Below are 16,746 nucleotides of genomic sequence, written 5' to 3'. Positions count from 1 at the left end.
TCAAACTAATTATATGGTTTATTGATAGTTTTATAATTTTTTTAATAAAATGAATATTAGCTACCAATGTGGATTAATTCAAATATTTAATAATATATATATAATTTAATATTTGTTAAAATATTAAAAGGTATAATATTTTTAATCAGTAAACAAGTTTTTAATTATAATATTTAAAAGTGAATTTAAGAATCTATAAATAATATATATTTTATTAAAAGCATTATATTTATTACCCTTTTACATTCTCAAAATATTAAACAATTAAATTTTCAACAATTTTTTTAATATTTATTCGCCGACCTGATAATACGCGTATTAGAAGCAGCCTTTGTTAAACAAAATATTTGATCATAACTTAAAAAATTAAGTTACAAATTTATATTATTTGGTGGAGACATTTAAAGGTTAACAAAACGTAGGAGAGTGAGGAGAGTAGAGAATTGGGAAGAAGGAAGGTGGTTGAGGGATAGGGTTAGGGTTAGGGATTGGGATTGATCAATGGCTGGGACCGGCATTCACCCATACCACCAACAATGGGCTCCAGCGGCTGCGGCTCCAGCACCTCCTCCGCCACCAGCTGCTGCTCCTCCGCCTCATTCCACCGACGAGGTTCGAACCATATTCATAACAGGCCTTCCCGAAGACGTGAAAGAGAGAGAACTCCATAATCTTCTTAGATGGCTGCCTGGCTTTGAAGCTTCTCAACTCAATTTCAAAGCCGAAAAGCCTATGGGTTTCGCTCTCTTCTCCACTCCACACCAAGCACTCGCTGCCAAAGACATTCTTCAAGATTTGCTCTTCGATCCCGACACCAAGTCTGTTCTCCACACTGAGATGGCAAAGAAAAATCTCTTCGTCAAACGAGGTCATCTTCCTTCTTAGTTTCAATCATCACTACAATCTTGTCTGATTATTAATGAACATGTTGAAAAAGAAAGGATCCGGCTTGTTGTCCTGACCGTGAAACTCAAACCCTAGCTTCATGTTCTGAATTTCCTATTGTATGTTTATAATAGCTTTGCAATGTCGCTCTTTCCCTGTGTGTGAAGCATGTTAATCATCTGCACTTTGTGTTTGCACAAAATAAGTAGTATTGTGTCAAGCCTGGTTGATTTCATAACCTTTTTCTATATGCTTCGGAATCATTTTGCTTTGGATCTTTATGCCTTGTGTGGTGTTATTATTCTCTTCAGATGTGCTTATTTTGATTTCTTTGTAGGAATAGGAGCTGATGCTGGTGCTTTTGATCAAAGTAAACGCTTGAGGACAGCCGGGGATTATACACACACCGGATATACAACTCCATCTCCTTTTCATCCTCCCCCACCAACTGTTTGGGGACCACATGGGTAAACACCGATGATATATTTACAATCTGAAATTTGACTGCAAGAAAAACAAAAGCAGTCAGTATATATTTGCTTTTAGTTTGTGACAGTTTGTTTTTATGGCCCAGATACATGGCTCCACCTCCTCCTCCTCCTCCATATGATCCATATGGAGGCTATCCTGTTGCACCTGTACCAATGAATACTCCAACTCCCGTAGCAGCGCCTAGCAGTTATGTTCCTGTTCAGGTGAGAGTGGCTGAACCTGAAAGTATAAATGGTGCTTTGCTTTCACTTGATTTCCCTACCAATTCCTTGTCTTGCAATGATCAGATCATATTTTAAATAGGGAAGGCTGAATTTTAAATTCTCTGTTAAAACACTCTAATTTTTCCTATTTATTTTATCTTTTGATTGGGGAGGACCTGACCTCTACTCGCACTATATATTTTACAACATTTAGAAATTGATGAAACAATTTATCCCCATACTACTGTGCTAATGACATGTAGAACATGTTGAAAAACAAAAAATAATCCTTGCATTGCAACAGAAAGTAAAAATCATAATCAACTGTATACTGAATTGAATGCAAAGAATGAGTTTTTTTAATGCACATTGAGATAAGAGATGATATGAAGAATCATCAGTCAAGAGACTCGAGACATATGAAGCATAAACCATAAGATTTACGATATATTAAAGACAAAAGAATACACGCACAGTTACAAATGCAAGCATTTGAGCAACATGTGCTGTTAAATTTAAGAAGTGGACAATTGGGAGGGGTGGGGGGAGATCAGAAAGAAAACAGCCAGGTGCTTAACAATATAAAAAAGGATATTTTTTGTTTTTCTTCACTTTTTCCCATACCCAAAGTGAATATATGAGGGAGGCACTTGCCTTTGATTTTGTTTTATAGATTGTTGAATGGTGGTTGAGTTGTTATTTTGTGTATAGATTCGGAATCATATTTTGAAGATTACTATCACTGTTTTTCTATGATTACTGATATGAATAGTTATTCCTGTACGAATTCTTGAATTTGTGTTTTCCATTCTGTTGGAGAAGATATTGAACCGGTAATTCTGGTGTACAAATCTCGTCATTTACCAGAAACTACTTTAAATAAAGGTTGTATTAGTTCCAAGCTTTTCTTTAAGTGATAATGCATGTTTTAAGGTTTTGCTAGACTTGATTGCTAATGTGACAATTGTAAATTCTCTAGAAAAGATTGCAAATAGATTTCTGATGTCACTGTAGGAAAAGAAGCCTTAGGGAACTACTAAATTTAATCTGGAATCACTAAGTATGTTATCTTCAATGAAAATGAAGGAGTTTTTGTACTATACAATATACATATAAGATAATCTATTGAATTGTTTTATGTTAGGGAAAAATTCGTAGGTCGTTTACCTGAGATATTATCTTGCTGTATTGTTTGTTTTGCCCAGTTGTCAGAAGTTTTTGGTATCTAATTTATTAAATCTTGTATTGATTATATTTGTTTACTATTAAACTTCCTGTTGCCCAAGCCCAATGATGTTATGTGATTTCTGTAGCCAAGCTCATTTAGTGGGAAAAGACTTTTGTTGGTATTGTACTAATAAGCTTTCTGTATGCCTCCATCAGAATTGGTCATGAATGATAAGTAATATGGGGTTCAACTTTTTTTCTGTACAGAACACAAAAGATAACCCTCCTTGCAACACTTTGTTTATTGGGAACTTAGGAGAGAACATTAATGAGGAAGAAGTGCGGGGTCTTTTCTGTGTGTAAGTGAATCTTATCCTTGACAATGACTCGTGCTCATTTTTATGTAGTATTTTCTTTGCTCTTGAGTATTTGGAGAATCTGTTGAACTTGACTTTGTGATGCAGTCAACCTGGTTTTAAGCAAATGAAGATTCTAAGACAGGAGAGGCATACTGTTTGCTTCATTGAATTTGAAGTCAGTAACCTTTTGATCATATTTGTAGCTTTTATAGTACCTTATGATTTGGTTAATACTTGTGCTATCCTTTCATGAAAGTTTTCTTTAGCCTGATATTCAGTGACCAATTGCAGGATGTGAATAGTGCCACCATTGTGCACCGAAATCTGCAAGGTGCTGTTATCCCAAGTTCTGGTTCTGTTGGCATGCGGATACAATATCCTTTTTTATATTGTTAAGCACCTGGCTGTTTTCTTTCTGATCTCCCCCCACCCCTCCCAATTGTCCACTTCTTAAATTTAACAGCACATGTTGCTTAAATGCTTGCATTTGTAACTGTGCGTGTATTCTTTTGACTTTAATATATCATAAATCTTATGGTTTAAGCTTCATATGTCTTGAGTCTCTTGACTGATGATTCTTCATATCATCTCTTATCTCAATGTGCATTAAAAAAACTCATTCTTTGCATTCAATTCAGTATACAGTTCATTATGATTTTTACTTTCTGTTGCAATGCAAGGATTATTTTTTGTTTTTCTTGACTTCTTAGCAGATATTCCAAAAATCCATTTGGAAAAAGAAAAGATACCAACCTTCCTATTGTTGTTCCCAGTGTCAATGGAGCTCCACCAACAATGACTTATCAGTAGCTTGAAGGGGATGTACTCTGTTCTTTATGCTCCGACAAATATTACTACATAATAGGATGCATCTTGCAGCTGTCACATGCATCCATTGATTGTCAAGTCATCGCCATTAGCATCCTTGCTCATGTGAATGAATGCACAGTGGCATCATATACATACATTTGGCTATGTTACACTAATCGGACATGCATTTCTTGGCAGCATGTGTTGGTTCCCAGATTACTTTTGTAGGGTTTAGATTACTTTATCACGTGTAGAATTGATGCATGGGTCTAGATTATGTTTGAATTGTGTGCTTTATGGTCATATATACTTTCTGTGTACATTGACATTAGGAATGCTTATTTAAACCGGTTTTGGTTCCTATTTTCCAAATTTAGGTTCATCTGTTGCTTGTTTGACATGACATCTTATGGTAATTGCTTACTTTGATTTCATGGCACAACTTGGCTAGGGTCTGGAGATATAAGGATGTCATACCAATGGTCATCTTGCCCTTTTCACTATCATTACCATTGTCATTACACCATATTTTTTGTCCGAGTCAGTCATTCATGACTGCATTTCATCAGAAAACTGATGTTAATGCTTTGATATTCAAGCTATTCAGAGCTATTTAATGGAATCCCGGGAGTTATATGTTGTCTGATTTATACAGGATTTGATAACGACAAAGCTTTCCTTTCATAATGGGAGGTCCATTTCTGCTGCCACCATGTTCTTGCAGGTAAATTTTGTTTGCTTGGGTGAACTACCATCAGATTAGGTTGGAACTTGTCAATTATCAAGTGAAGCGGCCTTTGAATTATAGGGTGCCTGAGTTTCTCATTAAACTGCTGACTCCCCTTGTCATCGACATGTTAATTCTGTGCTAGTTTTCCAAATCTGCTATTGTAGAAGTAGTTTTATTTGTGTAGAAGTGACTGATAGGTTAAGAATAAAACTAGAGGAAAATAGAATGGTTGTTGGGATCCTCACCCTGCTATGAGTTACAAGTTTTGGATCTTTTCACAGTCGACTCTCAAGCTCGGTACACACCTTTCATTATTCTAAGTTTTGCCATGGAAATAGCAACTTCATATCTAGTTTTTGGGGATCGTAAGAGAGGTATCCATTGTGCAACCTCAGTAGTAGAAATCGATTCTACACAATATAGATGTAGCTATTGGATTCATATAACTTGCGCCAACAATTTAGGTTATTTAATGGGCATTTTGCAGCTGACTGTTTCCAGCGCTTCTGCCTTTTTCAGGGCAACGGAAAGCACCTATCGACTTTATAAATTTTTTTCAAGTCTTTTACTGTTGATTGCAGTTCAATATTATTTTGGGTAGATTACCTCTTTGGCCTTTTGTAAAATGATATTCTTGATTTTATAAATTGCTATAGAATTTCTTTCACTTTAATTTTTAATGTTAACAAAAAAGTTCAATGAAGGATTAAAATAAAAGAAATTTTACAATATTTTATGAATAAGAATCGACTTTTATAAAGTTAAGAATTAAAGTGAATAGCATTACGAATGTTGGATTAAATTAATGGTGTAGTCAATATTTCAATGACTGATCGTAGTGGTAGTGTTTACTGAATACATGAAAAGTAAGTAATTTTTCTAATGTTTATTTTTATTAACCTATTTGTGTTAGAAAACATTTATCGAAAAAGTCTTGAAAGAACTTAATAAAAAGTGTAAAGTGAACTCAAATTTCAAATGTTGATGTAGCCTTAATATACATGAATTTCAAAGTGAGCTTTATCTAATGATGATTTACCTACCTACTCTCTGAAAATATTCCCAAAATCTTTTAACTGGTTTTTCAGTTTGCATTAGCCCTTTTATACAGTCACAACACAAGGTGCAAGTCGCACGTCATGTTGCCTTTCAAAGCCCATGTTACAGCTGAAATTTCATTATACATATTATTTGAGAATGTGTCGTTTAAAAAGAAAATTAACGTAAAAAATCAATTAAGGTACACCATTTCCAAAAAAATAATGTTTCAGGATAGGAACCAAATAATCAAGTCAGCATTTACAAACCCGACGCTAAATTGACAGGAAGGAAAATTATTGCCAAACACCTGACTATAGAAAACTTAATCTACACAAAGCAGAGTTACCCCCAATCAAATTCAACAATGATAGAAGTGAAGGGAAAACCGATTGCAGGGTAGAAAGAACCTCAAGATCAATGAAGAGATAAATTTTAAGCAGTGTAAATGTTTGCCAGTAATTTCATGATAAATCTAATTTACAAGGGTGAAACTATGCCTCACGAACTACCGTGAGATCTAACAGAAGAGATTGATTGTGCAGATACAGATGCAGTAGGACTGTTAAGGTCCCTTTCTCCATTTATTTCCTTTGGTCTTCCACTAAGTCTTTCCATAGCATCTTGGCATATGTCGTTAAACCATTCATCTTCAGGCAGCTCTCTGACAAAAGAAGTTATATCAGACTCATGAAACAGCGAAATGCCTTCAATGCCACAACTTCGAATAGAAAAAAATTGCAAAAACAAAGATATTTTCTTGTTTAATGATAATGACAGAAGGCCCCACCTATATGGATCCATCCCTGTAGCAGAAAATGCTGACATTGCTTTTGTTATAATCTCATTGACAATTCGTTGCAAATTCCTTGACAAGTACCGACCGTGGGAGGCAAAACATACGACAAACTTCATATCCAAATAGAACTGCACAAAGTACAAAAGAAAATTATATGGTCATTTTCCGCCATGTAAAGTTTGCATCTATTGATCTTCCATGCCAGTAAATCATTTATACACCATATCCATATGCTTTCAGAGATTCTAAAGAACAACACGTTCAGCAACCTCAGACTATAGTCATTTTAAATAATATTACAAACACAGGACATAAAAAATTTTCTTCAAGCGAAGGAAAGTATTCACATTTCAAAGTATAAGTAAATATAATCTAACAATGGAAATGAAAGTAGGACCAGAATCTAAATGGTTAGCATTGTTGAATTTGTATCTCCATGTTCGATTATCGCACAGACTAACTGATATTTGTATAAAAGGAAAAAAAAGCTATCAGCTGCATGAAATGAAAAAGTAATTAATTACTAATGCTATCGTAGGTTATTTTCATGCCTTCAGATTTAATTTAGTTTGGATTGTTCGTATTCTTTCAATTGATTATTTTAATGTCATTCAATTAAATTAGAAAGGATTTATTAGTTAAAAACGAATTTTTCTTTTTGTTTGAAGCAATAAATTGGCCAGTAGTTCAATCTCTAAGTGATACAAGACTTGCCTCAGAAATATTAATCCTAAATAAAATTCTCCTATTCAGATCTGCATATGAAGGCATCAATTCTTGTCTGTTGTGGCATAGGGTTTTTAACAGTTACTTCAGCAACCAAAATTAAAAGAAAATCATATATGAAATTATAAACAAATTCCAATATCATACCTGTTGAAGACCAAGAGGACCTAAAGGCCTTGGTCCCTCCTCAATATCATCCCAAAAGCTTTGGTCTCCAGAAAGCCACAACATGACAGTTTCTGTAAGTCTCATCAAGAGTAATGTAGCAAATCTTTCCCTCCCTACAAACATATCTGCTGCCATATTGGCCATTCTGTTCAGTTTTATGAAAAGTTCCTGGACAATAACATAATAACCTCATCAGATCTTGAATAATATTTTAAGTATACCTCTGCAGTGAAGTTAGAAGAGATTTTTGTATTTATTTTAGCAAAAAGGAAAAGATAATTCATATGCAAAAAGAAAAAAAAGTCCACTAAAAGAATCCAACACGTGCCATACAAGTTATAAAGAAATAATACTTCCTCAATCCAATATCCAACGTCGAACACCATGGTTATTAGTTAGAGAAGATAATTTTTGGTTAAGAAATTCAAAGGTGGAAATTTCTGTAAGAACTTTGCTTGAAAATCAAAAATCTAATTCCAATATAGGTTAGCATTTATGCTATAAATAAGAAGATAGTGTCAAACTGAAGATGTGAAAATATCAAACTGATGATATAAAGTAATCACATCTATCTAGGAAAATGGGAGGAGCTTTGATGTTTAAATGCGGCTGCAATTTACATCATATTATCATATACACCATATGATAACAAAGAAAAAATCAATATCTAAAAACTAGAAGAGAAAGATGTATTACCAGCCAGCATATAAAACTTGACCACAATGCATAACCTATATAATATGAATTTTCTGATGATAAAAAACTTAATGCGTACGTAAGAAATGGCACACAATTTTTACTTCCTTCCAGTGGACACAGACATTTAAACCCCAAGAATAAATTATACAAGACAATTTCCATAATCGAGATATTAGGAAATAACAACTTCAGTTGTCGGCCAGCTGATGAATGACTATAACAGTTTCAATTTACTGTATGAAGTTGTTAGTCATATAACAGAATCCTTGAATACTAACATAAACTGAGACATTCAGAAAATTATTTCGCATGGTACCAAAATTAGTTGGCTATTTCAGAGTGCAAACATTGATTTAAAAAAAAATACTTGAAATGGGACAAGGTATTCTGAAAATATACAAAAGCCATAAACTAACTGCTGTAATCCAGTCATACTTATAAAATCTACAATCATGAGACAATTAAAGAATCAGATTCTGGAGCTTCCTCCACGTTACATGCAATAATGCTAACCCCCAACAATTTTCCCACCAAGGATAATAAAAGAGTGGGTAGGAAGGAGAGAGCAGAAAAGAGATATTACACACATCTCTGCAGTCTACAGAGCAAAGCCAAAGGAAAAAAAAAAGAAAAATTTCAAATTCATTCTAAGAACAATAAGAGGCCGAAAAGTCTGAAAATCTGTATAATACATTAAAAAAAAGTAATATCAGACTTCCAAAATACCTGAAAAATCAAAGACGGAAACCATTCAACTTCATCTGCATTTCCATCCATATTTATATACATGTCAGCTGTAAGATGACTATTGCCTTCCTCAGGAAAAATTAGGTCCAGAGCATGTTGACGACAGAATATATTTTTCAATCTATCAACTGAACCCACGAGTCTTCTCCTCCATTCTCTTTGTTCAGGATGTCGATTTTGTCTTTCTAAGGTTCTTCGATTATCGTCTTTGTATGCTGCCTGATTTATGGGGGAAAGCTTCATGGCTGCACGTGGAAGTAGTTCATCGGCTAGTAAAGAGGCATTAGCTAGCAATGCAATTTGCTGGGCCTCAGTCTCAGCCATGCGTACAATTTTGTTTCCAGAATCTTCAAAGCTTGCTTCTTCTTCCATTGATTCAGGTAATGCTTTTATGAGCATGCTCACATAAGAGTTAAATACTTGAAACAAGCCTTCTAGAGCTTGGCCTCCCAACTGCATACTAAGCAGTGGTCCTACATCCTCAAAGAAGTCCTGTATAAGCATACAGAACATCCAAGAAAAAGTGAATTGAAAATATAAAACCATTAAAACTATGCAGGAAACATGTAAAGAACTTGTTAAAGTTAGACAAGATTAAAATGTGTACATGAGTATGTCTTTTCAGTAAGAAGGCAATTATTTATTCAATCACATTAAGAAAAATGTTCAAAATGTTATTAAGAAGCCAAATAAGAAAACTGACAAAATCATAGACCAAAAGATGGATTATATTTATATATGAACAGAAGTAAACCAACTGATTGGAAATACAGAATTCTAAACATCTTCACTTAAACAGAGAAAAGATTTACACTGAGAGTCAAAATAACAAATCTTTGTTTTAGAACAACTAATCACACTGTCCCAACTAATGCTGCATCTCTACTTTGAAACCATTCCAAAAATTGTTCTATGTAACAAGTCAATATCAAATCAAAATTGAAATTTTTACCTGGACCATCAAATTGAAGCGATGGGCACTACTTGTAAGTTTATGTTGAAATGCTGTTATGTTACTAAGGGATATACTTGAAGGCCTACTAGTCTGACGATTAGCTGTAGGAGGGTACGTGAGTACCCAATCATCAGCCGCAGCCAAAGCAGCTGTACTCTCTTGGATTCGTTTTAAATTAGCATCTAATGCTTGTTCAACACTAGGCCTAAAAAGTTTCAAAAGCACAGGACAAAGAGCCAGGCCACGAGCTTCCAACAATGAGCAATGACCCAATGCTATTTGAACACACTCTGCTGCGGCTCTTAAACCTCCTGCAGCTGCAGATGACGCTAAAGCATGCCTTTTCACCAGAAGAGCAAATGCCTCTGTTTGCTTTGTAGCCCACATCACAAGTTCAGAAGTATAAGCTGGCTCCTCACCAAAAATAGCCAATGAGTCACTTGCAGCTTGTGCTACTGCAGAAAATACAAGTTGTGCTAGAGCTGCAGTATATGCTCCTCCATATGAGGTGCTAGATGGCCGAAGACTTTGCATGTTATACTGATATCGTTGCAGATGGGCATTAAGAAGCAAGCTGTGAGCATGGGGACCATCTCCAAGCTTTTTAAGGGCTGAAACTGATGCACGAAGTTCAGCACCACGTGTGGAGGGCTGACAAGCAGCTTCAGCAAGCTGATCAGCTAATTTTTGCCTACGTTCAGTGATGGAATTCCGTAGAGACAAAAGTAAAGATGGGTTGAGAGATTTCATCTCGTTTGCCTCAGAAACTACACGTTCCCCTTCATCAAGAGCAGCCAAAGCTTCTTCTACTCGCCTTTCAGCCAGGAGAACATCCAAGAGATCAGGAAATTCAACTAACCATTTGTCCAGGTCTGATATCTCCTTATCTTCAGCAACGGATGTAGCATTTACAGAAAAACCATCAGAATTGGAGATTGATAATGAGTCAATGTGAACTCCTTCAGCCAAACCATGTATCAAGGCAGCTTGTGTAGATAGCAGGTTTCTGATAGATGAAAGCTCCCCCTCTAAATCAGATATCTCCTTAGATGTTCTGCAACATTTAAATGTTACTTAAATTTAAAATATGACCAATGATCGGCTAGCTAACATTAGCTAAAAGACTAAAACATATTGCAGCAGTTTTCTTTTTCATTAAGGTTCAAATATAAAAAAATGAACAACGCTTCTCCCCAATCACCACCCTAAGCATGCACCACATGCAGGAAGAGACTACTCATAAATAAAGCCTCTGAGAAATGTCAAATGCTAAACACCCTTTGTCAAATCATATATTGATATAATATTTATCTGATAAGATATGAGGACATGACTAAAATACTAGGGTCATTTTTTAAGAAGCATCACAAGATATTCACAAGTACACAAATTATATACAGACCAGTGTTTTGAAAACCAAACCAATTAAATCAGGAAGTGGTCCAATCAGGCCCTGAAAATCAGAGAGTGAGAACCAGCCTCAAAACCAGTCAAACCAGCAAACTGGTTGTGGTTGCCACAACCAGTTTAAAGACCTTTTTTTTTCCCCATACTGCTCAAATGCTTAAAGCCAAGAGGGAATTAAAGACAGAACTGGGCTGTGGCAGAGGGACTACATTACCATAGAACATTGATGTTTCTTGGTAAGATGGTTGGCTTTATATATTGTCTTGGTTTGTGTGCATGCTTTGAGCATATCCAAGTCTATCAGCAGGAAATTCCAAACACAAAAAGGAGCTTAAAAGGCCCTAATGGGTTTGGGGATGAGCCACAAGGTTCCTATGAAAGTGGATATTAGCAATACAACATAATATGTAATAAATTGTTATTTTGCCAGTCTATTTGTAAGATTTTAGATGAATTATTAATTATTTGAGTTTATTAGTTCATCCTTTTTTATTTTTTTATTTTTCTATTTTATTGCACAAAACAGTTAAAGAAACTAAATGGTGAGTAGAAAAATTCAAATTTGAGTCATTTTAAAGCACTTTAGAGTGAGCACAACTGTGCTTGGTTCAAATTTTGAATTTTTAAATTAAAGACCAACATCTCTAATCTTATCTCATTATTTCTCATTGGAGTCCTCTCTTATCCCATTACCTATGTGGCTATATCTTATTTATAACTCTTATTTTTATCTCAAATATATTCCTCATTTATTCATCATTTGTTTCATCTCCCTTTCTTGTAGAAGGATTGAAACTTCAGAACCATCAAACACCCGTAGGATCACCCCCTTATTTTTTATCGTTAGAACATCTAGATACAAGATTTTGCTTTCTAGTTTTCTTTTAAATAAGATAATGAATTATTTTTGTGATTTTGTTTGGTTTTATATTCCTATTAATACAAGTAACTAAATTCACAACCAAAGACTTTGGTAGATCCTGTAATATAAATTAGTTCTTAACCATTGTTGTTAAAATATAAATATTTTTATATATTTTCCTCATCATTTTTATTTCATTATGAAGAATTGATTAATATTCATAATTTTTAGTTAATTAAATAAAAGGAGATTGTCCTATTATCCATTTAACAGATCTATGAGATAAAATGCACTCAGAATTAGATCAATTGAAATTGAGTTTCTAATTAGTTATTAAATTAACAAATTCATTGATTTTCCATGCTTTCTTCATTATTAATTGTCGTGCATGATAATTGAAAATACTCATAAAGAAAATTATTATTGCATAATCATTAGTTCTAAATAAAATTAGAATCAGTGATTAACTATATGGTCAAATATTAATCCATGAAAAGATAAAATGAAATAAAAGATTAAAGAACTTAAAGGTAAAACCAAACTCCTAGGTCAATTCATAATTGGTTAATCTTCTGAGTGCTCGTTGAATTTGTTTCTCTTTGCTTTCCTTTCATTTTAATATTATTTATTTTAAATTACAATCCTATTCATTTTTTGATTGGTCTCAGTAATCATAGGTAAAACGAATCTAGTACTTGTTAGAATAGTTTCTTTGATGAGTATATCAGCTCGAAGGTTAAAACTTAATAATTTGGAGTCTCACCATCCTTGACCCTTAGTTTGGATGCGACATAAAAGGAGAGAAAACAAGGGAGAGGATAAAATTTTAAAAATTGAAATGAAGATAAAAGCTCAAAAGGAAATTTTGTTTATTGACTTTTCTTTCCCTTCAACATTGTCTTCAACCAACCAATAGAGATTTTCAAATTTCACTATTTTTTCTTTTTATGCTCTTTCTCTTCTGCCATTGGGCGAACATGGAAACCATTGTAGGTCTGTTGTTATTTGTTAATAATACCATAAAACAATTTTCAAGAAACAGCTGCATCCCCACAGTCAAACAGTACCTGAAAAACCCACTGCCTCTGTTTCATTCCATCTACGTTAATTTATTGTTATATCATGAATTAATTTGATTAAATTAGAGATGTACTTTTGTCGCCATAATTTCCCTCATGTATTAACATATGTCAATATTGTGGAAATACAACAAAATAACAATACAAACTAACACACAACTAACCGTATGAAGGCTGCGTAGTTAGCATAGACACTTCGGCGCATCTCCTCAGCAGAAGCTTTCTTCAAGTCTACTAAATATGTGCATAATTGCTTAATTTCCTGAAAAAACATAGTAAAATTTCCATAATTGCAACAGACAATACGAAGAACAAGAAAACTTTTCTCTGCAAGAAGTGAACAAAAAATATCAAATAATAGGTTTCACCACTATTGGCATTACTTGTGCTCCTAGATTATTTTTACATATGATTAGCCCATCAAATCCATTTTGCAACTGTAAGTCTTAGATAGACGCTGAATAATGGAGAGGCATGTTGCTAACCATATAGAGCATAACAAAGGTAGGAAATAAACTATTACGAATTTCCCCTTTTCAGTCAGTAGAATGAGTCAATTATCAATAACTCAATCTCTTATTTCTATGAATAACAGGATTGCCAAAGGATATCATATGTTCCAAGGGAGAGACATAACTCCAATAGAAAAGAAAGCTTCTCTCTTAACTTCCTTGATTTTAGGAGTGGACTCTCCTCTGGGTTAAGAAATGCAATTTAAATGTTGTTATCAAGAAGATGAAAAATAAAAAATGAAGGATGGGGGTAAAAGCTTAATGTATTTAAATCCAACCGGTAGAATGATCCTCATATGCCTCATAACAAGCATCATGTAGGTGAGGTTAAGCTTATCAAATAAACATCATGTCCACAATATGCCATACTAGCATGATTTTACGGCATAAACAAGACTAGCAATTAGCAAAAGAGAGACAAATCATTTGCCAACTTTTCATTGTACATTATTAACTTTTTCTGCTTTTAATTATTTCAAAGGACAACATGAATAAGCTAATTCGAATGCATATATTTGTTTACGCGTGTTTTGGTTGAGAACTCGGCGATTATTCGTTTTGGATCTCTGAAACTACGCTTAGCGTGCGTTTGAAACGGGTGAATTTGAAAAGTAGGTGGGAATTCAATACTCCATTGTTGGAGACACAGATTCAGAAAATAAATTCATCAGTTCAACATTCTATGACAGAAAATGGCTCTTCCCGCAGAGGGAAAGGTAACAAGGAGCATGAAAACACTAAAGTCCATCTAAAAACTTGTGGTTTATTGGTATCTCGTTATGAAACAGCAAAGCAGAAGCAAAAGTGAAAGATGAGAAGAAGAAAAAACGATATGATATGGATCATTGAATATACAATTTGGAGTAAAAGGAACCTTGTCGTTGAGGGAGCAATTGGACTGAACATAAGCCTCAGCGTCGAATTTATCAGACTTGAACGGATTGAGACCTTCTTCAAGTTTAGGTCCGTTCTCCTTCGCACTAACCGGCGTCCCTCTGGACCGAGAAGTCTTCCCCGTGGCCATATTTGTCTGAGATCACCAATCAGCAACCACCAACTTTAGGGCTCAATTGAAAAGGTAGATCTACAAACAGAGTGAGTGAAGAAGAAAATGCACCATCAAATGCTTCCTCAACTCAGCAGCGCGTAGAAAGAGAGAAGACGCTGTTTCAATTTCTCTCTGATCCCTAAGGAAGCGGAGACGGTAAGAGTTAAGAGCTATGAGAGAGAATGTTGCCAGCACACCCTCTTCTTACTTTTCTTCAACTGTTTCATCTCTTGTTTCCTAATAATTAATTAAAAATTTACTTTTCGCTCTAACTTGTTCAACTAATGAGATAACTTGTTTCTACAAACATTTTTTTCTTTGTTTTTTACCTATGTATGACGGATCCTTTGCACCAAAACTGGATATTAAAAAAAAATCAACTAAGGAAAGATACTCGATAACCATGTGATCATGGTTTATTTACCCTGTGCTTATGAAGTTGATAATCATGGACGCTTTTTACTTCTTTTTTTAACATATTGGGAATGAAATTTTGTATTCAGGAACACAACAAGGATTCATTGCTTGCACAAATGTAAACACAGGGATCGCGAGATGTCAGAAATATGGGGGCGAAATTATGCAAGATTTCTTTCATTAACGTGAGATTTACCATTAAACATGTCTCGTGAAATTTCATATGGTTTTATTGTCACAGAGATATTTTCGATTTTTTTCTATTTTATGATATTATTTTATATGTTGCTTAGCGCCTACCCATTGCTTGCATGAGCCATTAATATTTGGATTTCTTCGGCAATTTTTGATGAAAACTTCATTTACATTTTAAAATCATTTTTTACAAATATTTAATTTATTAATTTACGTTTCAACTAACAATGTTTCATAATTATTTCGTATTGTTTGACATTGATATAGAGAATAAAATGAGATAAAACATATTATACGAGTTCTATTCTATATTTGCATTTTTTTCAAAAATATAATATAAAAAATGGAACAAAATATATTTCATTTCCTTTTATCCATTTGCCAAACGCTACCCAAAATATCAAATTAAAGGATCAGTCAACGACAGCACCTATGCAAGGCTTTTTATTTTTAAGTGGGGGAAGGTTATATTAGTAACAAAATAGTAGGATAATAAAGCACATGCAAGAGGGTACCTGAACACATCATAGACAAAATCACAGAATAATCAATGTTAGCCATTTCATCGTTCGAGAAAATCTAGCTGGCTATTTGAACAAGTCTTTTAATTTATACATATCTCCTTACCTTCTACCTTTCACATCATTATGAACCTCCTGATTCTCTTGCTCGTTCAATTTAAAGGAAAAAAAATATTCTTTTTTTTCTTTAAAAAAATGATAATACTTCATAATTCTATGACCAGCATTTGATCTTTACATGAAGCAAAGTGGTTTATATATAAAATCTTTTTAAATGAATTCATATCTGAGGTGTAAAATAAGAACTAAGTTATAATACGTAAAAATTACAATAAATTTTACAGTTAATATTTCAGTCTTACTAATAGGTTCAACACTAGTTAAAGAATTAATAAAAACAATTATGAGAATATAATATAAATTATGATGATAAAAGATTAATAACAGTTTTTAATAATTCTTTTTAATTTCTTAAATAATGTTCGCAAGACATTCATTGATTTTAAAAACAAGGATATGGTTGGAATTTTTCTTGTCGTTATTTTACTTAGACAAGATCAGATTCGAGCCAACCGTCAACCTCAATACCCGTTCAACATGCAGGCAGAGAACGCTCGCCGAGGAATCCTAATACTCCGTTTAAAGCGTTCGTTTGAACGGATGAGGTTAAAAAACGACATTAGCATTAGAGAAAAGCACCATAGCAAGTGCTTCCCATTCCCTGGTCGGGAAGTTTTGTTATTGGATCGATTGTTGTCACTTTCCTTCTATTGTAAAATGTTCAAGAAAGGAACCACTTCTCCAATTGGCAATTGAATAGCTGTAAGATGGAGTACACATTAGTGCCATTTGGCGACACCTAACCATCGTCAGCCAGATGTACCAGCGAACCGCTTAAAATGACATTCTAACCACCAAACTGATGTG

At 34.0% G+C, this 16,746-nt stretch overlaps 2 protein-coding genes across 5 annotated transcripts; one reads left to right on the top strand and one right to left on the bottom strand.

Annotated features, from left to right (window-relative positions):
- Positions 1-411: 411 nt before the first annotated feature.
- LOC113857085 (U1 small nuclear ribonucleoprotein A) lies at positions 412-11,323 on the top strand. Of its 4 annotated transcripts, none has more exons than XR_003503175.1 (8): positions 412-868; positions 1,223-1,352; positions 1,460-1,580; positions 3,015-3,106; positions 3,212-3,281; positions 3,398-3,480; positions 3,820-4,450; positions 11,312-11,323. XR_003503175.1 is itself a non-coding variant. In XM_027488805.1 (7 exons), exons 1-7 carry the CDS (start codon positions 502-504, stop codon positions 3,914-3,916), a joined length of 954 nt encoding a protein of 317 aa, XP_027344606.1. In that variant the 5' UTR covers positions 412-501; the 3' UTR covers positions 3,917-5,309. The 4 variants fall into 4 exon arrangements, 2 of the variants coding, with proteins under 2 accessions (XP_027344606.1, XP_027344605.1); XR_003503176.1 differs by lacking the exon at positions 11,312-11,323 and adding an exon at positions 4,572-5,169 and having other exon boundaries at positions 3,820-4,140; XM_027488805.1 differs by lacking the exon at positions 11,312-11,323 and having other exon boundaries at positions 1,229-1,352; positions 3,820-5,309.
- LOC113857084 (exocyst complex component EXO84B) lies at positions 5,899-14,860 on the bottom strand. Its single transcript, XM_027488803.1, has 8 exons — positions 14,756-14,860; positions 14,513-14,668; positions 13,291-13,388; positions 9,776-10,832; positions 8,803-9,315; positions 7,357-7,545; positions 6,475-6,611; positions 5,899-6,348 (listed from the first exon to the last, which is right to left on the bottom strand). The coding sequence occupies exons 1-8, from the start codon at positions 14,756-14,758 to the stop codon at positions 6,186-6,188; spliced, it is 2,316 nt and encodes a 771-aa protein (XP_027344604.1). The 5' UTR covers positions 14,759-14,860; the 3' UTR covers positions 5,899-6,185.
- Between the last annotated feature and the right edge of the window lie 1,886 nt (positions 14,861-16,746).

The sequence above is a fragment of the Abrus precatorius genome, unplaced genomic scaffold, assembly GCF_003935025.1.
Source record: "Abrus precatorius isolate BTA unplaced genomic scaffold, Abrus_2018 Scaffold153, whole genome shotgun sequence".
Classification (NCBI taxonomy): domain Eukaryota; kingdom Viridiplantae; phylum Streptophyta; class Magnoliopsida; order Fabales; family Fabaceae; genus Abrus; species Abrus precatorius.
This window is presented reverse-complemented; position numbering and strand designations above follow the sequence as displayed.

Coding starts and splice junctions, on each gene's coding strand:
- LOC113857085 (XM_027488804.1), top strand. CDS start 502: ATGGCTGGGACCGGCATTCACCCATACCACCAACAATGGGCTCCAGCG. Junction 1,581..3,014: donor GCAGTTATGTTCCTGTTCAG/GTGAGAGTGGCT, acceptor TTTTCTGTACAG/AACACAAAAGATAACCCTCC. Junction 3,107..3,211: donor GTGCGGGGTCTTTTCTGTGT/GTAAGTGAATCT, acceptor TTTGTGATGCAG/TCAACCTGGTTTTAAGCAAA.
- LOC113857084 (XM_027488803.1), bottom strand. Junction 9,316..9,775: donor GCTTCAATTTGATGGTCCAG/GTAAAAATTTCA, acceptor ATGCTTATACAG/GACTTCTTTGAGGATGTAGG. Junction 7,546..8,802: donor TTCCGTCTTTGATTTTTCAG/GTATTTTGGAAG, acceptor GTTATTGTCCAG/GAACTTTTCATAAAACTGAA.